We start from the raw sequence: 23,122 nt of genomic DNA on the forward strand, positions 1-23,122 counted from the left end.
GAAAGTTGCAGATACTATAAGCAAACTTTCATATTCTAATATAATATTTGAGATTGCCAGGATAGAATTCTAAGGAAATAAATAACTTTTAAAACATTTTCTGTATCATTTTGGTATATTAAATAAGCATTATAAAACAATAGCCATAGAAACATTCTTTACTAGTTTATTAGAAAGCACTGTAGAGATGAATTAACTTAAATATACATGAAAACCATGTATAATTACTCCCAAGTTGATGAGAATTAATCTTTAAAGTAAAAGTGTAAAAAGGAGTATAAAATAGAAAAAGTATCCTTATTGTACAATAGCAATTTTCTGTTGACTGAAGCAACAGAAGTATTAAGTGAAAAATTTCAATGACATATAAAAACAAAAATTGATAATAGCAGAACGGAAAGAAAATTTCCAAAGTTAATATAATACCTTTGTAAGATCTCAGTCTTTAGAGTAAGCCAGCATGGGAAAGCTTTCAGCCTTACTAGTACCAGTAATTAAATGTGAATGAAAGTTCTATTAAAGTTATCTCCTTATTTGTAAAAAGTTAGGGAAAATAAATTTCCTATAAAGTCGTATGCTGGTGAAACTATGAGGAAACCTACTAAACTTAGAGATGGCTGATGGCATTATGTAATTAATATAAGTAATCTTTTTCTTCCCATCCTTCAGCAAGTATTTATTGTGCATCTACCATTTATTGGGAATATAATTAGGTACTAGTTGAGATGAGGAAAAAATAAATATAGTTCTTAAACTGGGGTATATAGAAGATATTTTTATGAGATAAATTGTCAATTTAATATTACGTGCAATGAGTATTTGCAAGGGAAATAATATGGGGAGACAATTTAAAGACTAAAGATATATGTGTATTTTATTAAAAGGAAAAATTAAAAACTTTAATTAGAGGCATGCCTGTACATCATTAAGTGAAATGTTAGATTGGTGCAAAAGTAATTGCAGTTTGAAAGGTTAAAAATAAATGCAAAAACTGCAATTACTTTTGCACCAATCTAATAGTTGAATTTAGATACATCAACTTGATAGAATACGGCTCAACCATTAAAAATAACTATATATATATTTAACATGAAGATATATTTTTAAATTAAAAAGTCAGAAACAAAAGTATATATGTTCTATGATGACTGTGTAAAATATAATGCAGAGGCATATATATTTTGTAATATGTATGTAATACATATTTTGGAAGAGAATACTGAGAAATGAAACTAATGCTTTAGTGATAAAATTATGGGTAATCTATTTTTTTTCTGTTGGAATTCCCTTTAGGGTTGCAGTGTTTTCTTTAAAAATAAGTAAAATTTAACAATATTTTTAATACATTTTTGGAGAACTAACATTTGTAATTAATTAATAATTGAATATTTTATGTCTGTCTTAATATTCTGTGAAGATATATCCTGGTTAGTATATATTCTACCTTCTTTTTAATGACTGTTATAGAATTCTACCATTTGAGTGTAGTATGATAATTCAATCAAATGTATATATTTATGTTGTTTCCCCTTAATTCAATATTTTAAACAATGCTGTTAAAAATATCATTGACTAAATTTTTATGTATATTCGTGTTGATTTTTTTAGGACAAATCTTCAGAAATAGAAAAATTCTTAAATCAATGGAAAGCTTGTTAATACTTTGTTACAAATTGGTAAAATGCCCTCTAGAAAACTAGTGTGAGCTTGAATTCCCCACTAGTGAATAAAATTACATTTGTAAAAAATTTTAATGGCTAGTGATGTGCTACTTTTTTTTTTTTTTGTCTTTCAACAAAAGCATATGGACACTATCAAATCTGCCTTAAGATTATGTGGGAAGCTTTTTGTATTAATCTTGTCAATTACTAATTAGACACTAAGTGGGTATAACTGAAAAACACTCCACCTATCTCTCACCCCTCACCCCCAAACAAAACCCTACAAGATTATTGATTGTGGAGGACAATTGGGGATGGAATTTTATCAAGAACTCACTTTCTGAGATGTTCCAGAAAGTAAGGTTTCTGGAGATGAAAGTGACATAGGGATAAAAGAATTATACTTTAAAAAAACTCAAGAATTGATTTTGTCAAGTAAGTAAATTGACTAAAATGTTATAGTAATCTTATTCAAATGATGATATAAATAACTTAAAGATGAAATATTATTACTGAGTTATTTTTTTAGCCTAAGGTTGTACGTTAAAGAAGAGGTTGAGAATGATTCACAATAATATTCATAATAATTTTAACTGAAAATTTACTTAATTTTCTCTAATGGATGGAAAGTATATTCGTTTACATATTTGATCTGTGTTTGGAAGAGTGATTTAACTTTATGGCCCTTTTCTACGCTGAAATTTTATGACTTTATGAAATATGTTGAAACATATATACTATAGCTTGTAAAGCAGTGTGGAAGAATTTGCTTGCTCAAGGAGACACAAGTAATTTTGATAAATGAATCATAGCAAAGAATCCCCTGACTTTACAGATGAAGAAGTTGAGCCACTGTGAATAAACTGGAACTAGATGCAAATTGCTTGATTTCCTAGTCCCACAGTAAAACTGAAAGGATCCTTGGTTACAGTTGGCCCCTTGATGAAATTAAATGCGTTTTGCTCTCTGTCCACTATAGGCTAACAGGGGTGTCCAAACTTTTTTCAACGTTTTTTTACCAAGGGCCATATGCGGTAAAATACACAAACAGCCGGGCCACTCACTCGAGGTGAAGTATGTATTGCCTCACCTGGTTCACTTAAGTAAACTAAAAAGTATTTTTGGAATTTGTTGCGGGCCAATTAAAAATGAATTGTGGGCTGCAGTTGGCCTGCAGGCCACAGTTTGGACACCCCTTGGATAAGAGATACTAAAGATGGCAAAGGATGGTAAATAATGTTCATGCTGGATTTCAATTAAAATTAATTAATCTCTTTTCCCTTTTTTCTGAAAAAAAGGAAAAAAATATTTTCCCATTGGTCTTTGTTTAATGGGATTCTGTAATTTCTTATCTTGAATTTTTTCCATTGGTAGGGGTTGGAATTTTCCTATCTTTGCTTATGAAATCAAATACATAGAATTTGTAAAGTTGTGTAGGAATAGTCATAGAAGTCCACATTTTTAATATTTCATGCATTTACAGAATTTTATTAGAAAATAGACTTCTAGACTATGGTCTTTTTTACCTCTGACTATACCAGAAATAATTATCTCAGATTGGAATCTTGTCCTATAGAAAAACCTTTTTAAAAAGGAACAGTTTTATTCTGTTTGCCAAATAGGATTGTTTTTGAAAATTAAGAGAATAAGTGAAAATTATTTAAAGCTAATAAAACACATGAACCTTGTAAACGTGGTATTTTTATAATACTGAGACTAAATCAAAAAGAGCTTCTAAGTGAAAAGCAGGTATAATTACTTCACATATAGCTGGATAGATTTATAGACAGACTAAAGTCTGAACTTTAAGGATGTCATCTAGAAAGACAAGATTTTGCAATTGAGTGCTCACGTGAAGGAAAATAAAGCAGTATCTTGGAACTGTTCCTGTTCATGTGTCATAGAGTGAAGAGAATATCTCAGGCATGACAAGCTTCCGTGAAGTTCTGGAGAAAATGCTGGTTATCGTTGTGCTCCCCGTCAGAAACAGCCTGAGGAGAGAAAATGAGCTCTTCTCCTGCCACCTGGTCTCCAACACCTGTGGATTACTGGCCAGTATTGTCAGTGAACTGACAGCATCTGCCCTGGGATCTGAGGTAATGTTCTGTTTTGAGATTGGATAATAAGCACATGTTTAAACTTTCCAAATAGTTTCTTTTTTCATTTATTTTGGTTCTGTTAAAATTGATTTCAATCCCGTTGTATTTTTCTTTTTCTTAAAAATGTACCTTTAAAAAAAAAGAATAAAAAAACATATATACCATTGAGCTAGGCTGTTTGTTTTTCCTTTCCTTATACCTCTTCTCTGCCCTTATTTCCTTCCTCTCTCTCACCATTTTACCCAGGATGTGACAGTAATACAAAGCATATACATTTTTCTCTTAGCTGCCCCACTGCAAAACCTCACTGCCATGTCCCCATAAAAGCAAAAATAGGTAACGTTTCTGGGTAATGAGTAATAGAAGTAGGATTACTGCTAATGGACAGACACATGCTGTGGAAAAGGTAAAGAGCTTGCAAACCTTCCAAACCTTCACTCTACCCACTTAATCGAACCTAGACAAATACATACAAGTATGTAAAATGGGGATAATAATTTTTATCTCACCTATGTCATAAAGTTTGTTTTCATTGTAAAACATAGAGAACATAAAATTTACCATTCTGTTTTCATGTATACAGTTCAATGGCATTAAATAAGTACATTCACATTGTTGTATAGCCATTATGACAAAGTTTTAAAAGGATCAAATATTGTATTTCAGAAAACCATTTTGAAACATTTTTAAATGCCTTTACATTTTGTAAAGTATTATTATGTTTCACCATTTCACTGCCCTCCTCAATATGTTCTATTTATTTATTTATTTATTTATTTATTTAAAATTTAAAATTTTTTATTGGGGTATTGGGGAACAGTGTGTTTTTTCCAGGGCTCTTCAGCTCCAAGTCATTGTCCTTCAATTTAGTTGTGGAGGGCGCAGCTCAGCTCCAGGTCCAGTTGCCCTTTTCAATCTTAGTTGCAGGGGGCGCAGCCCACCATCCCATGGTGGGAATTGAATGGGCAACCTTGTGGTTGAGAGCTTGTGCTCTAACCAACTGAGCCATCTGGCCATCCTGTGTTTTATAATTTGAAACATTCTGGCTGAATTTATTGAATGTTTCTTTTTTTTCCCCCAAAAGTAGACAGTACATTGGTTTTTAAAATCATGTCATAATATGAAATATCTTACATTATTCAAATGAATATTTAATAATTAGCATATACTCAGTAGTCCCAGGTCTCAAGTTCTTACAAAGGAACTTTTTCTCTATTTTACTTTTGTGATTCCTAGTATTTGCTTTTTTTTTTATTTTACTTATAGATTTATTTTAGACTCTATTCTGAATTAACCCATCCAGTCAACATTCATTACTGATTTGTACTGACAGTTAAGCATTTATTTAGGATTTCTGAATGATGACATATACCTGAGCAGATCTGAGTATCTCACCCTGGGAAACACTTCCTCCATTTCTTGGTTAGCTTTGGTCTCAAAGGCCATCGAAGCCCTTGTCAAAATTGTTTCACTTACTCATTCAGCCTATAATATGCTTCCCTTCTGTAATAGATCCTGGAGGAAAAAGTGTGTAGTACTTAGGTTTCCTCTCAGAATGTTACTATCTAGTTATCCCCTGTGAACTTCCTTTCAAATGAAAAGAAATACCCAGAATTACAGGTGCCTAATACAAAATCTTTGGAGTTCCCAAAGAGGTCCTGTCTTAGATATCCATATTTCTTTCCTGGAGCAGTTTGTAATTCTTGCTAGAAACATAAACTACGATTTTTTTTCCTCTCGTAGGTCTTCCAAATTTCTGCAGCCAGCTTAGATCAGCAGCAGGCTCTATTATTAAAAAGAGTGGGTTCAAACCAAAATAAGTTTCTCTGATCCTCTCTAATGAGAGTCTGTAATTAGTGAAGTTGTAGTTGTACACATAATTTTAAAATATTGAATGCCAAGTTATAATATCACTGTATACATTAGTGGTATTCAAACCTAAGACAGAATATTTTCTGCAAATGAAGTCTTAACTTGAAAATTCTCAGATAAAAGGAGGGATGGTCTGAAGAGGGGAACCTGAGTCCACCTCTTTCTTGAATACCTATCTCTGCTGAATTCCTAGAGTTCTACGTATCATAGTGTGAAAACTTTTGGCCTATAAAATGTTGAAGAAATTTTTCGTATCTCTTTTTTCAAAATGAGCAATAATTCAGTCATATGGTATGATTGGGATAACTTACAAATTTATAGTTCTGACATAAATTAAGTGAAATGTATAGTTTAATATGACTAAAAGAAGAAAATATTCTTAAGTGATATTGATTTATGAATTTAGAATGATGAAATCTGGTTTTATTGCTGGTTAATCTCTTACTGAATATACCTTTAGGATAGTTTAAACCCACTTGTTAAATGTAGGTTACTTTATTGCACTTCTTGGAAACCTTTGGATTGTTTTGTTAAAGGCATGTTATTAACACTCAGGTACAGACTACTGATGGCTTTTGTCATTCACAGATTGATGGACTTAATTCTCTGCACTCTGTTAAAGCCAGTGCTAACAGATTCACAAAAACAAGTCAGGGAAGAAGTTGGAACACTGGGAATGGGTCCCCTGATGCAATATGTTTTTCAGTAGACAAACCTGGAATAGTTGTGGTTGGTTTTTCAGTCTATGGAGGAGGTGGAATTCATGAATATGAATTAGAGGTGTTGGTTGACGATGTAAGTACCACTCTTATCATGTTCATGTTGCTTTGTGAATTGTGTGTCAGGACTTACTATCATAGTCTGATAATCCAAATTTTGGAGGGTTTGTCAGATCAGTCACAGATAGACAACCTTAAAGAAATTGAAAGAGATTTATTCTACGTAATTCTTGTGTGCCGTCTTGGATCACTCCTACCTCAGTTTTTTTTACACTTACAGGGAAGATTTTAAATGAAAAGTCCAAGGCTCTGATTACAATCTTGAGTAATTTTTTTTTCTTTTGCTATTGTAAGTTTTCAGGTAGCAAGAACAATATTCAGACTGATACTACCTGTATCTGTGATTAAGCAGTTTTGTCATACAGGGCTAATAGATGATTCTTAGTAAAGATAATATTGATTGATTGATTTTAGCTGTATTTGCTGTATTCTCTAGATTACTTAAAGCACCTGAGTTTTCATAAAGTTTTATTAAAATTGGACAGAAAGGTAGTTTTTCATAATAGCAGTCAATCTGTATTTGATTCTTTTGAGCAATTAATTTAAATTATTTCCCTGCTTCATTAGGCTCTAAAATTGCATGTAGCACTCTTCTTATGAAAGAAGTGGGAATCATTTTAAGACATCAGATGAGAAAAGCTTATATGATTTAGGTTGTAGACTTCTCAAGAAATCAGATAAAAGAAGCTCCCATTTTTACAAACATGTATAAATGTGTGTATTTAAATATAGTTTATAGAGCATCAAAAATAATTTTTTAGTATGCATAGGGTAAATGCTAATAGCTAATTTTATATGCAAGGAAATAAGCTACTTTAAAACAATAATAGATTAGAAGTGAAAATTGTTTATATAATAAAGAGTATGGTGGATTCTGTTTTGGATTGTTTTAATTAGAGTGAACATGCAGGAGATTCAACTCATTCTCACCGATGGACATCTCTAGAATTAGTGAAAGGAACCTATACAACAGAGGACTCACCCGGTGACATAGCTGAAATCAGACTTGACAAAGTTGTTCCTTTAAAGGTAATTTTATTAATAGTTTTCTTTTGTAAATGAGATGAATTATTATGTAGTTTAAAAATAGTGACAAGTGTTCCTTTATGTGCTGCTTTAAATGTTTATGGGGTACCTACTATATTCCTGTTCTTGTACTGTGTTATATTCTATTTTTGCAGATCTCTTAAAATCTGGTATAGTGAAAAGAATTGTTAGGTTTTGAAGTCAAACAGACCTACTCAGGTACCTGTTCTTTTAGATAATAGCTCTAAGGCATTGGGCATGCCATCATTTAACCAGTCTGAGTCTTACCTGTACATTGGGAAGGATAATACCTACATTGCAGTGTTGTTCAGGTTAAATTAAATAATGGAATAAAGTATTTGCCTCAATGCCCCACACTGTACAGAAACTCAATAAATATTAGTTCCTGTCCTTCTCTTACTATGCCAAATCTCATTTAAAAAATAAATGGTCTTAACCATACCATTAACTATTAAGGTTATTATTAGTTTATATAACTTAATTGTCTAGCAGTAAATAGCTATTTAGCAAACCAGAAATTGTACTTAATATTAAAGTGATTATTAGTAGAGTACTTCTGAATTCAACTACAATAGTATTCTTTATAAAGAAGAGCAGAATTTTGGATAAGGTAAGTTTACTAGAGACTTCATCAAAAAGTGTTTAGATACCAAAAAAGAAAAGAAAAAAAAAAACGTCTTTGTGAAGTTTATATCATAAATCATAAGGCACCAATATCTATTTCTCACGTTTTCTATGTACAGTGCATCATATTTTGGACAACTTTTTCTTATGGATATTTCTTTCCATGTCTGCCTATCTATCTGTCTCTGATTATCTCTTAAAAATATAACGGACTCACCATTACTTTTTCCCTTATATAAAATTATTTCCAAGGTTAAACTCATCAAAGAGAAATATTATGTATTTAAAATCTTTTATTATGACTAACACTCGACAGTCTTGTTAAGAGCAGGAACTGAAGTCACTCTGCCCATGTGCAAATCCTAGTTCTGTTAGCTTTGTGACTTTGGGCAAGTCGCTTAATTTCTCTGTGCCTGATACTCCTCATCTGTAAAATAGGGATGAGAATGGCACTTACTTCATGAGGTCATTTTAAGGATTAATTTAATTAAATCACATAAAATATTTAGGACAGTTTTTGTTAAATAATCAACATCACTAAGTGTTAGTTATCATCCTGTTTGATTCATTAAAAACTCATTTAATGAAATCGTGTGTGTGTGTGTGTGTGTGTGTGTGTGTGTGTGTGGCAAAGAAATGCATTATATTTGCCCAGTTTACTGCAGTCTTTTTGTATATCTTCGGTACGTTATGAATAATTATAAATACGTTTTATATCATTATTATAAAGGAAAATGTTAAATATGCCGTGCGCTTGAGGAACTATGGAAGCCGTACAGCCAATGGAGACGGAGGAATGACCACAGTTCAGTGCCCTGATGGAGTGACGTTTACATTCAGTACATGCAGCTTGAGTAGCAATGGCACTAACCAAACCAGAGGACAGATTCCACAGATACTCTACTATAGGTAGGTGTGGTATAGACATAGGGCACTATTTTCAAGTGGGAGAACATGCATAACTTACTACCAGGGTACAAAACACTAAATGGGTAGTTATAATTAAATTACACAGTGTATCATTCTTGCACATAGTATTTATACTAATCTACATAGAAAGGTCTCATTATATGCATTCAGTTTTACTATAAAGATGAACATTTTAAAATGATTTTTTGCCATTATTTTTATAATAGCTTTGAAACTTTTATGTATTGAGCAGATGTGCTGTTTGTTGTCATTTTTATAGTTCGTGGTCTGCAGTTTCAAATTTAAATGGAACATATTATTTCTTTTTCAAAAATACCTGAAGCTGATGCTCATTTAACTCTACCCAAGTGTTAACTGGTATTGGCTTGATCCTATTGTCCCGTCTGCAGAACATTTTGATGTCTGTGAATTCAGTTCTTGGGGCCCTAAAATATATAATGATGTATTTCTTATAACATCTTTGACAAAAGCCATTCCTTATGTAAACAGTAGAAAATAAAAAGTGGTAATAATTTTGGGTTAAAAACCTTTTAAGCATACATTTCTCACTGAGTCTGAATTTTTCTTTTAGCAACTTAGCTGGACTCCTAGGGAGTAGTGAGTACCAATCATCACGTCTGTCCTCAGCCTGATTTAGCAGCAAATCACTGAAGTTGCATATCATTTTCAGAGGTGCACTGCTTCCTCTGTTTCCTTCATAAACAGTCTGGGACACTGCCTAGGCAGATAGCACAAAACAGTTTCCCTAGATGATTTCCTGCCTCCTTTCTCCATGTGAAATTGAATAGCAATAATAGGCATTAAATAACTACATAGGGGCATATTGCTACTGAGATACCAAAGCTTTCTAGTCCCTTTACCTCAATTATGAAAACTTTTTCTGTTATACAGTAGTATAATAAACAGTAGATTATTCACTCTCTCCAACCATAGATTAAAAACCATATCATGCACCAGAGAAGAGTTACATCTTTCAAAAAGCTAGAGAGGCCCTTAAAAGCATTTGCTATCCAGACTTTATATTTCTACAAAATACAATGTTTTAGATATCTTGATGTTTTTCTTTTTTCTTTCCCACGATTTTTTTTAAATTTATTGGGGTGACAATTGTTAGTGAAATTACATAGATTTCAGGTGTACAATTCTGTATTACATCATCTATAAATTCCATTGTGTGTTCATCACCCAGAGTCAGTTCTCCTTCCATCACCATATATTTGATCCCTCTTATCCTCATCTCCCACCCCCCACCCCCCTTACCCTCTGGTAACCACTAAACTATTGTCTGTGTCTATGAGTTTTTGTTTCTCATTTGTTTGTCTTGTTCTTTTGTTGTTTTTGGTTTATGTACCACATATCAGTGAAATCATAGGGTTCTCTGCATTTTCTGTCTGACTTATTTCACTTAGCATTATATTCTCAAGATCCATCCATGTCGTCAAAAATGTTCCAATATCATCTTTCCTTACCGCCGAATAGTATTCCATTGTGTATATATACCACAACTTCTTTATCCATTCATCTATCAAAGGACATTTTGGTTGTTTCCATGTCTTGATGTTTTTCACATTTAAAAAGATTAAAATCTCTTAACTTTAAATGCCATCCTACTGTGATGGCTCCTAAGTTTGTATCTCTAGCTTTCATCTCCTCTGGGCCCTAGACTAAATATTCAGGTCCTTCCTATTTGATATGTTTATTTGAGTGACAGTGATGGAGATGATGGTGATGGTTAATGTGTACGGAGCACTTACTGTGTGCCACACAATGCTCTAAGTGCTTTACCTGTTAGTATCTCAGCTAGTCATCAGTCACCCCATGAGGGCAGCACTTTTCCTACCTGTTTTGTAGTTGAGGGAACTGAGACAGAGTGGTTAAACAGCTTGTCTAAAGACACATTTGTAGTCATTTATGGCCCTAAGCTTTGCAGGCTGGGAATGGAATGACCCACTCTTATCCACTGTACCGCATACCACTTTTAAGGCTGCTCTAGGCAGTTGGTAATAGACAGCTTAGTTTCATGTGTCCAGAGTCGTCCTCCCCGTCCACAGTTACAGCCAAACATCTCGGAGTCATTCTGCGCTTCCTTCTTTCCCTCACTTTACATCTAGTTCATCAGGTTCTGGCAGCTGTACTTTTAAAATGTCCTAAGTGTGACTTTGTGTACCCCTCCCATAATTAACAGTCTAGTCCAAACCATCAGCCAGCCTACCTGGATAGCTGCAGTAGCCTCCAAACCAGTCTCGCTCCTTTCACGTTGCCCTCCTACAGTCAGTTCTCCACAGCACAGCCAGAGTGATCGCATAGAAATGTAAACCATACCAAGTTTGGCCCTTGGTGAAAATCCTCTCCTAACTTCCCATTCCCATTCCAGTAAAAATGTAGTCGTTACTGTGGCATACAGACTTCACATGATCTGACTCCATTTACCTTTCCCACCTTGTCACACTTCAGTCTCCTTTCATTCCAGGTACATTTGCCTTCATTCTGTTCCTTGGACTTACCAGTCTTGTTTCTGTCCAAACCTTCTCTTCCTATTCCTTTTGCCTGAATACTTTGCCCTCAGATCTTTTTTTAAGACATAATTCAGGCCTTTGTTCAATGTCAGTTCTAAGATAGTCTCTCCTTGATCTTATTTAAAATAACTTTATGCCCTTCTCCTGCTTTTTTTTCCTTTGAGGCCCTATCACTTCTTGAAATTACATAATTACATAATTACATAATTTCGTTTTGTAAACTTGAAGTTTTTTAACTTGAAATGAGGGCTCTGAGCTAGATGTGAGACTTGGAGTTAGATCGTATCTTACCTACCATGTAAAAGAACCTCATGTGTTACTCACGTTACAGGAGTGAATTTGAGGGAGATTTACAGTCCCAACTTCTGAGCAAAGCCAATGAAGAAGATAAAAACTGTACCAGAGCACTCTCTGTGGTAAGCACCGTTGTTCGAGCTGCAAAAGACCTCTTGCACAGAGCTCTTGCCGTGGATGGTAAGACTTTCTTTTACTTTCTTAATAGTCATATTTTAAATTAATTATGTACACAGTTACTGAAGAGGAACCATCTTGGAGAATTCCAGAATGTCTTATTCGTTATAGATCTATACATAAATTTATTTAGGTTGAGTCATACTCTCCATATTGTTAATGCAAAATTTTTTAGAATGTTCGAAAGCAAAATTTGTTAATGTTCAAAATGTTTACCTGGTAATTGTTATTAGTTAACCTAGTAAGAGGAAAAACTCCTGATTTAACTCAGGCTTTGCTTTATCCTTCTTTCAGTAGTCAAAAAGCATTTGTTTTCTCCTTTAGACCTATTTTTCTTCCTGTGTGTCCTATTTCCAGTAATGGTGTCGCCATTTACCCAACGGTCTGGGTAACTCTAAATGTTTCCCTGATTCAATTTTTTAAATTGAGTTCTGTGAGTTCTTCCACTGGAAACTCTTCAGTTTGTATTCTCCTCTCTGTTCTCTCGTAGTTCAGGCTGCCATGGTTAAGCACCTGTCCTCTTCCTCACAGATGGATAGCATCCTAATCAGCTTACGGCCACCTTTCCCCCTCCCTATCTTGTTATCTAGTCATCCTGCACACTGGCGGTAGAGTTATGTCTACAGAAACGTTCACTGTTACCCACCCCACTTTACTGTTATCTATAATATTTGTTTTTAAACCTAGCTGCACATCAGATTCACTTGGGAAACTTGCTGAAAATTAAGAATGTTTGGCCCATCCAAACTAGGGGTTTAGGCTGGGGTAAGAAACTGCATTTTTTAAATAAATGCCCAGACTATTCTGATGCAACAGCAGATCTAGAAACAAGTATTTGGGAATAATTGATTGGCCTTTAATATAAAGGTCTTCACAGCGTAGATTCAATGTATCTTCCCAGCACCATGTTCACGGATGAATGATTAAAATGTTCATCAGCAAAGTACTTTCCTTGGAAAAATCGAAGGCATTATATATAGGTTAATAACAGCAAGCATTTTTGGAGTGCTTATTGTGTGCAGGCATTGTTCTAAGTGTTTTATGTACATTAACTCAAGGTTCACAATATTCTATGAGGGAAGTACTATTATTTTCCTCTATTGTAAATGAATACTGAGGCACTCACAGATTAAATAATTTGCCTAATGTCACATATGTAGCCATGTGTGATACCGAGAGCAATGGTTTAAAATCATGACTGTTACTCTAGGTTCTAATCCTGGCTCTGTGATTTTACAAATGTATGATTTGGGGCAAGTTACTTAAACATTATGTGCCTTGATTTCCCCTTCAAAAAAGTGGGGAGAATAAAAGTTTTTTTATTGGTTAATTTAGATAACTCAAGTAAATAAAGCCCTTTAAATAGTGCCAGTTCCTTTATAACAACTCAATGTCAACTGTAATTTTGTTCAAGAAAATGGAATATAGATTTAGTATAGCACATGTACATTACAACGAAATTACCTTCTAACTGTAGTTTTAATGCCTTTTTTAGCTGATGACATTCCAGAACTGCTTAGCTCTTCCAGTCTGTTTTCCATGCTGCTTCCCCTTATTATAGCCTACATAGGACCAGTAGCTGCTGCTATTCCCAAGGTGTGTAATTTAATTCTATAACTTTGAATCTTTTTTTAATATCATTTTTTTAGACTTTGTATTCTTCCTTTAAAAATACTTTAATCTTTGAGGCACCAGGTAACAAGCAGAGATAGACATGATAAATGGTAGAAGTTATTATTATTAGTTGAACCTTTCTGTTTTATTAGTATTGTTTACTGGATTATGGTGCTTACTTATTGGCTTTACATTTGAAGAATTTTGGAATGGGAAATGTATTTTAGAAATATGATATGTAAGGAAAGCTTAAGATAACTGAGAATTTTTTTAATTTATGAGGTTGATGCCAAATTTTCTTCATTTTGAATAAAAATAACAATGTAAAAGGACAGGAGTGTTTTGAAATTGAAATATTCAAGACAAGGAAGAAATCATAAACTATTGATTTTTTTGGCATAATTATTGAGTAAAAGCTAGTTTACTGCAGATCACAAAAAGGCAAAAGTGTTTAAAAATACACACTAGGTTATTCATATACCAGCTAAGACATCTAAGATAAATCTTTTTTTCCCATAGAACAAATTCCTCGTAAACAGAAACTTAGCCAGAAGAAACTCTAGATGGAAATTCTTAATAATAAAGATAACCAACAATTATAGCAATTTATAATTTTTAAGCAACTTTCACATTTATTATCTCATGTAATCATTTTTTTTATACTAGGTGGCTGTAGAAGTCTTTGGCCTTGTCCAACAATTGCTTCCCTCAGTTGCCATTTTGAATCAGAAGTATGCGCCCCCTGCATTCAATCCTAATCAGTCAACAGATAGCACCACAGGAAACCAGCCTGAACAAGGCCTCTCTGCTTGTACAACCTCTAATCACTATGCTGTCATAGAGAGTGAGCACCCCTATAAACCTGCATGTGTGATGCACTACAAGGTAGGCACTGATTCCTAGGGAGAGTTTAAATTTAAAACTTGGTTTGATGTTCTATAATGCTATCTGAAAGGATACTTTGCCTCAGCTCAGAAGTATAACTTCTTTTATAGTATTTAAATATATAGAATCAGAAGGTAGTTAGGCACTGTCATACACAAAAGGGTTTAAGACAGAATTTTTATCGTTAAAGAATATAGTTTTGTAGGGTTTATGAGAGCTGTTCTCATAGCTTTTTGTAAGTACAGTGCAATATAAAATGCTAAACTGCATATTATATATTGTAATAATGGATATAACCATTAAAACTTAAAAATCATACTTTTTGAACTGATACTATTTGTACCACAGCCTGAGCTCTGAAAATTCACATACCCAGTGTAAAATTTAAAGTACTCTATTGAACATAATGTAAAACATTTACAAATGTAATGTTATTATAGGATATTCAGAATCCTTATTCCTTACATTTTAAATTGTATCATGTAAATTAAGGAGAAGGAGGATTCATCTACTTTATCAATTTAATTATAAGTTTAAGTTTTATGTGCTTACAAAGTATTCAACATTTTATTGTAGAATATGGTAAACGTATAAAAGGACAAACTAGTATAGTCACCTTACTTATCCATCGTCCCAGATTGAACAGTTATCAACTCTTGGTCAAACCTGTTTCATTTATTTCCCACCTATTCTGTCCTTTCCTATATTGTTTTAAAGCACATTCATAGATATTTCATTATGTATCTCTAAAATATAAGGACCCATAAAAATAAGCATACTATTAGCATATTAAAAAAACTAAGCATTCCTTCACATCATCAAATATACACATTTTTAATTGTTTGAATTAGAATCCAAATAAGATCCATATATTGTGATTGGTTATGTCTCCTGTCTCTTTCAATCTATAGGTCCCCCTTCATCTCACTCCTTTTTTTGTTTCCTGAATTTTATTTAAGAAACTGGACCGCATGTGTGTTGGACAGGAGCCTCTCCGGCCTGTCTCCCGAGTCCTTCAGACACACCCCTTAGTCATTCACAGTAACCTCATTGTCTGGTGTAAGATTTCCCACGCTCATCTTTTACATTTCCTGCCTCCGATCTTAAGACATTTTTTCAAAGTGCCCTGATTCCTTTTAATGGTGATAGGCATTTAAAAGCCAAAATCTGACACTAGGAATGCTCATTTCTCCTGAGGTGGTTATTGTTTCTAGATATTTTATAGAGCCCAGAACTAGTACATATACTCACACATATCCTTATACACACAGGCACATATTATTTATATGTATGCGGATTATATTTATATATGTGAATATGCATGTATTTATGTCTAGACAAATTTATGTGTATATGTATTTTTTTAAGATAAAGTCTTATGAGTTTGTGCTGATGCTCCTAATTCCCAATAAGGACCATAGTATGTTACACCTGAATCTCTTTTCATGTACTTCTAGAGGCCCTTTTATTGATGATACTGGAAATTTTAGAATTAGAAAATCACTTAATTATTCACCGTGTGTGTGTGTGTGTGTGTGTGTGTGTGTGTGTTGTCTTTTGTCTTTTGGATATATCACAACTATGATGTGTAAAGAAATCACTGTGTTTTAAAATAAGTTGGAATAATCCCTTTTCTGTTCAGTTGTGGCACAAATTTAAATACTTTCGTCATCATTTGTTTTATTTTAGTCTAGATTTTCAGTAATTGCTTTTAAAATCTTATTTTGTTTTGTAATAATTTAAGTAATTACATGGTCCTAAGTCAAAGCTGTAAAACAAAGTATATTCAAAGAAGTCTAGCTTTTGTCTCTGTCCCTTCACTCTGTTCCCTGCTTCCCTGTCAGAGGTAACATTTTAACATAATTTTGTAGTTTATCCTTTCATTTTTTTCAGTATAAGTACACACATATACAGATATAGATGAAATATGTGTGTTCATTTCTCATGTTTTTCAACTTTTTATTTCAAAAAAATTGAAACCTGTAGAAAAAGGTAACAAGATTTGTACACTGAACACCCACATGCGTTTCACTTAGCTTCTTCAGGTAATATTTTGCCACATTTGTGGTATTTATTTATGTATTTATTTATCTCTATTTATTATTACTGAACCATTTAAGAGTAAGTTGCAAACATCTTGATCCCTGCACCTTGTTCCTAAGAACAGTAAAGTTTCCGTGTGACCACAATAGTGATCACATTTAAGAAATTTAACATTGATATAATATTATCATAATAAATAGTTGTATTATATCATGTTATACGCTAAATATTTTGTCAGTTGTCCCAGTAGTGGCATTTATGGCACTTTTTTTAAACCAAGGTCTATGATAATAATGACACTCTTACATTATGTTTAGGTCTCAGGTCTCTTCTGTCTCTCTTAATCTGAAACAGTTCCTCAGCCTCACTTTGTCTTTTATGACATTGGCATTTTTGAAGAATACAATCATTGGTTTTGTAAAAATATCCTTTGGTTTGGATTTGATTGATTGTTTCCTAATGATTAGACTCAGGTTACACATTTTGGGCAGCAGCATGTGTGATGTTGTATTCTCAGTGCAACCCATCAGGAAGCACTTAGATACTTGATTAAGGGGATAGCTGGCGAATTTCATTATCAAAAACATCTCTTTTTTTCCCTTTGAAAATGTCTATGGGTAGACATCTAAAGACTAAAAAATACTGTTCCCCAATAAATTTTCACCCAATAGTTTTAGCATCCATTGGTTATTCTTACCAAATCACTTTTATAGTGGTTGCAAAATGGCTTTCTAATTCTGTTATCTTTTCAGTCGGTGTTCTATTATAGAGTTTTCCCATCCCTTCCACTTCTAAAAATTTATTCAGTTATTTATTTTTGTGTTTATGTCATTATGAACTTAAGGATTCTTTTTTTGCTTAATGTTATAATTCTTTGCTGTCATTCATTTTGATGCTCAGATTTTGCTTTGGCAAGTGAAAGTTCATTGAAGTTGGATTTTTATGTCTTTATACTGTGTTTTCATTAGCTTTTGAGCACTCCTTACTAGTTTCAATCAACACCGTAGAGGTCTTTTCTTCATCCCCATTCCATGAATGTATGTCACTGTGAATAATAAAGCTATTAAGTAAAATTAATGATTTCTTTGCATAATGTTTATCTTTAGAATAAATCCCCCTGACATTATATAATCAACGTACAATATTCTGAAGTTATGTGGAGTAGTTCTTTTTGTATATATGTGTAGGGTGCTATATGATCAGTTTGATATAAAGTTAGGTTTATTAGTTTATTTGCACTCAATTTTTATGAGTATTTTTCCTGTCCTATTTGACTTAATATTACCTTTAAAATATGTAAAATATTAATGTGGTTTCACAAATAAAATTATACAGAATTATATACTCAGAATTATAAGTCCTTTCCTTTTTCTGCTTCTCACTTATTCCAGTATGTATCCTCCCTGTCTTCCTTTTTGAAAAAAATTGGTGCAGGTAGGTAGGTAGGTAGGTAGACAGATAGATAGTTGTAGATAGATGTATTTAAAAAAGGTAACACACTTAATATACTACACTGTTGTGCTTTGTTTTTTAAATTGAGCAATGGGTATAGAAATCTCTCCATATCCATTTAAAGAGATAATCCTCATTTTTTTCTTTTTACACCTGCGTAGTACTCCACAGTGAAGATGTATCATAGTTTATTCAGCCAATCTCATGTGTGAGCATTTAAGGTGTTCTCAGTATTTTGCAGTTTTTTTTGCAATGAATAACCTTATGCGTATATTGTTTTGTTTTCGTACTGTGGAAGCATATATTCAAAGTAAATTCCTAGAAGTGGTATTACAATGTTAAACAAATATAGAATGAGGAGCCTTGTGCTTTGTAGATCTGGGATTGCTGTCAGAGAGTGAACGCATATGTAGTTTTGCTAGATGTTGACAAATTCCCTTCCCTGGAGATTATATTATTTTGTGTTCCCACCAACAATGAATGAAAGTCCTTATTTTCTCTCAACTTCCCCAACAGGTATTCAATGTAATGGGAGAAATGGTATCTCAGTTTAGTTTTAATTTACATTTATGTTATTATGAACAAGGTTGAACTTTTCATTTAAATGGAGAATTTTAAAAATCCTTCACTGAAAATGTTTACCTTTGTCCTAGGTAATTTTTTTAGATTAATACAATACTTAAGGCTCATGCCATATCCTATAACCAATTCGTAATTTACCATTTGACAAGGACCTGCTGAATTGTTCTTTGCCTATCATGACAGAATTCTGTCTATAATCACTTTTAAAAATGCATATAATTATGTTCCATCACAAACTCTATATACAGTAAAACTTTAGGTCAGGAAAATACACAAATCTAGGTTTTTATTGTGTGTGTTTATATTTATTTCCAAACATATGAAGGTTTTTGGCAAAGGAAAAGAAGCATTTGTAACAGATACTTTGAATGTTATATAACCTAAAAGTGACTAAAACCTTACATTTTGGTGATTTATTCATTTTCCATCAATATATCTTTATATTTTACCTATCACATTGTTTTAATTTACCTGCTTATAGTTCTTAAATAGTACTTACTGAAATGGAAAACTTACCATATAAATAAACTTCCACAGGAAAATCAGCTGAATATTTATGGGAACTAAGCAGCTTTATAGTATTTTTTCTAATGATAGTAAATGTGTAATTTCAAATATTATTAATGCAATATCAACCAAATATTAGGTAGAAAGCAGTAAATATTGCAAGTGAGGTGTAGGAACATTTGATACTGAACATTAATACCTTCATTTCTGATCATGTTAAAACTACTGTTATTTACTTACTTAAAATTTATTTTATAAATACGTTGAAAGCATCATCTTTCCAGTATGATGTCCTGTTTCTAAGATAGACAAAAGGCAAAAATCTAATTCCTTTTAACAAATGCAAGTGTTCTCTTGCCTGGTGACTTCAGGTGACATTTCCAGAATGTGTACGGTGGATGACAATCGAGTTTGACCCTCAGTGTGGCACTGCACAATCGGAAGATGTCCTTCGTTTGTTGATTCCTGTCAGAACTGTTCAAAATTCAGGATATGGACCAAAATTGACATCTATTCATGAAAATCTTAATTCCTGGATAGAATTAAAGAAATTTTCAGGATCTTCTGGGTGGCCTACTATGGTTTTAGTATTGCCAGGTAAGTTATTTTTTTTCTTCTGTTTTATATGGTCAAATATATACATTTATGATACCTATGTTTAATAAGGATACATCATTGAAAATGTTTAAGTTTTAGAAGAATTTCATCAAGACCTATACCATGTGTCTGGATTGTAGTTGAGTAAAGAAGACTCTGGGGAAGGGACAGAATAACAAAACCAAGTTTTAGAAGAGAGACTGTTTTGAGGACCTTGTGAAAAAGATTAGCTTGTCCAAAGCAGAGTTAATATTGACAAATGTCTGTCTGTTTGGTGTGACCAAACTATGGAAAAAGTGGGTTAGATCTTTTATTTTTTCAGTAAGTGCTAAATTTTAAAAATTTACTAAGGATTCCCTCCTTTCAAGAAAATTGGTGAACCACCTTACCTCCTGAGTTGTGTTAAAACTATTGTTTTCAGTCTTTCAGGCTTGAGGGTGTGTGTGTTTGTGTGTGTGTGTGTGTGTGTGTGTGTGTGTGAGAGAGAGAGAGAGAGAGAGAGAGAGAGAGAGAGAGAGAGAGAGAGAGAGAGAGGAGAGAATGAGAGAGAATGAGAGAGGGAGAACATTTTTATTGCTGTTATGGGTATTTTTCTTTAAAGAAAGTTTGTTAAGTTTTTAAAACTACATGTAGTGTGTTCTCTTTTCAACCAGTTAACCATAACTATACTTGAAATCCCTCAAAGTAATAGTCAATTTGAATTTAGAAAATTCTTTCTTCTAGTCAACCTGCTTTTTTTGTTTGTGAAGAGATCGGACAAAGTCAGACGCCAGGGTGAAGGATTGCTCACTCTGAAACAGAAAAGGCTAACGTAGTTCTCGTCAGTAATTGACAGAAAATTGAAAAATGATTGCTCATGTAACTTAAAGGTAGGGTATTTGATTAAGGAGAATTTGATCATAAAGAAAAAATAATAGTTCACTTGGGATGGTTCCATTGTTTCTAGTGTTGTTTTTAGCACAGGTTTGTTCAAATAGATACAGGAACTGCCCCCTTCCCCAAAACTAGGTTTTTTAGTATTTGATTTGTATTGCTACCTATCTTGAGATGGATAAAAGAAAAAGTTGTTTCAAGATTTTGAATTTAATGTTAGCTGTTTTTCTTAGGAAATGAGGCCCTTTTCTCATTGGAGACTGCATCAGATTATGTGAAAGATGACAAAGCTTCTTTCTATGGTTTCAAATGTTTTGCAATTGGATATGAGTTTAGCCCCGGACCTGATGAGGTAAGAATGAATTATCTTCTGATTCTGTTAAGGAAGATTGTGTTTCTAAGGGCTGCTACTGACTTAAATTTTTTTGCTGCCTTTATTTAAGAAGTCTGAAGTTTATTTTAAGTTGGGGTGTATAATTTAAAATGTTTTGTACTTTAATTGTGTGCAGTCATTGGTTTTTGCTACTTTCAATACATAAAGAGAATGGAGTCTGTGCAACATGACCCAGCCTTTGAAGACTCAGCATGCTTGTAGTTCTGCCTGTTCCAAACCTGCTCAGGTCGCTGTACCTTTCTGAGTAAATAATAGAACCTGATTTCACAATGGGGCCAATTCAGTATCTCTTCTAAGTGTTTCAAATCATACAGTAAAACAAAATCAAGGTGAAAAAATGATCATGTTTCCTCAAAGAAATGAATGAGAAATTCTTTGGACCATGAACCTGTGGGCCCGAGCCTTACAACCAGCATGAGACATTGAATCTTTTCCACTCTTAATTGAACCATGTTTCCCTCTACTTTCAAAAGTTATGCTTGTATGCAAGTCACATTTGTTTATAGTCCAAACATTTTTTAAAGCAGGTGATATGTTTGTGCAATTCTACAGGGAGTCATTCATTTGGAAAAAGAATTAGCCAATCTTGGTGGGGTTTGTGCAGCAGCTTTGATGAAGAAGGACCTAGCACTTCCCATTGGTAAGTCTGGTCAAGTATTAGGTGTTTATAAATGATTTTTTTTTAATTTTAAATATAAACTATGTTTATTATAGAACGTTATGATAATAGATTAGCAAAATGAATTCCATAGTCACATAATGCTCGTGAGCAATATCAATTTAGTATACTGGTAGTTTAGGATTTTTAAAATGAAGATGGAAGAGTATCCTCTAGTCTTTTGTGTTCACACACAAATATACACACAGATACCTTCCTTTATCCATATACATACTATCTGCCAGGCCCTGGGTTAATCACTGAATATATAGTATTAAACCATAAGTTTGAGATATTTCTTAAATTTTCTAGTGAACATATCAAGTAGACAGTTGGAACTCATTGAAGCTCAGGGAACAAGTCAAAGAAATGTCATTTGAACATAGTTGATATTTGAAGACATGGAAACAACCAAAGTGTCCTGCAATAGATGATTGGATAAAGAAGATGTGGTACATATATATACAATGGAATATTACTCAGCCATAAGAAAAGATGAAATATTGCCATTTGTGACAACTTGGTTGGGTTTTGAGATTATCATGCTCAGGGAAATAAGTCAGACAGAAAAAGTCGAGACAAATGTGATTTTACTCATATGTAGAATATAAAACTGAAAGCAACAAACAAATACCCTGTTTTCCCAAAAATAAAACCTAGCCAGACAATCAACTCTACTGCGTCTTTTGGAGCAAAAATTAATATAAGACCTGGTCTTATTTTAGTATAATATAAAACCCTGTCATGTTTTACTATAATATAAGACCCGGTCTTATATGATTTTATATGAGATGTGATGTGATGTGATGTGATGTGATGTGATGTGATGTGACGTGACGTGACGTGACGTGATACCGGGTCTTATATTAGTTTTTGCTCCAAAAGACACATTAGAGCTAATTGTCTGGCTTGGTCTTATTTTGGGGGAAACACGGTAAGACAAACAAAAATTCATAAACACAGACAATAGTTTAGTGATTACCAGAGAATAAGTTGGGAGCGGGGTGGAAAAAGAAGGTAAAGAGGGTCAAATATATGGTAATGGAAGGAAAACTGACTGGGTAGTGAATACATAATGCAGTATATAAGTTAGTCAAAATAAAAATGCTCATATAGATGATGTATTATAGAATTGTACACTTGAGACCTATATAACGTTTTTAAACAATGTTACCCCAATAAATTTAATGAAAATTTAAAAAATAAAAACTTTTAAAATCCTTGTCAAAGTAAATAAATAAATACATGGGACCATATGAAAGATGAGCTAGGAAGAGAATGCAAATGAGGAAGAGAGGAGCCCGGGATCAAAACTGGGCCAAAATTTCAAAGCTGGGCTTAATAGGAAGAACAAAACCGCAAAAAGACTGAAGGAGCAGCAGCCAGTGAGGTAGGAGCAAAAGCAGCAGAGTGGATATTCATGGGATTTTTAAATGCTGCTGAGATGTCAATTAAAATCTGTCATTGGATTGAATAACTTCTTGATTGTTTATGTATTCAATAAGAAATACATCAGTA

General features: G+C 33.2%; 1 protein-coding gene across 6 annotated transcripts in view; it reads left to right on the forward strand.

The window, feature by feature from the left end:
• MYCBP2 (MYC binding protein 2) overlaps nt 1-23,122 on the forward strand; it is a 251,054-nt gene that overhangs the window by 124,033 nt on the left and 103,899 nt on the right. For all 6 annotated transcript variants that reach the window (XM_081045566.1, XM_081045567.1, XM_081045571.1 and 3 more), the window contains 10 exons: nt 3,566-3,757; nt 6,221-6,427; nt 7,309-7,440; nt 8,813-8,991; nt 11,860-12,002; nt 13,495-13,595; nt 14,280-14,498; nt 19,454-19,679; nt 20,786-20,904; nt 21,499-21,586. In XM_081045566.1, coding sequence (XP_080901692.1) covers nt 3,566-3,757; nt 6,221-6,427; nt 7,309-7,440; nt 8,813-8,991; nt 11,860-12,002; nt 13,495-13,595; nt 14,280-14,498; nt 19,454-19,679; nt 20,786-20,904; nt 21,499-21,586 — 1,606 coding nt within the window. The remainder of the gene's footprint in view (nt 1-3,565; nt 3,758-6,220; nt 6,428-7,308; nt 7,441-8,812; nt 8,992-11,859; nt 12,003-13,494; nt 13,596-14,279; nt 14,499-19,453; nt 19,680-20,785; nt 20,905-21,498; nt 21,587-23,122) is intronic.

This window comes from Rhinolophus hipposideros (assembly GCF_964194185.1).
Source record: "Rhinolophus hipposideros genome assembly, chromosome: 4".
Lineage (NCBI taxonomy): Eukaryota > Metazoa > Chordata > Mammalia > Chiroptera > Rhinolophidae > Rhinolophus > Rhinolophus hipposideros.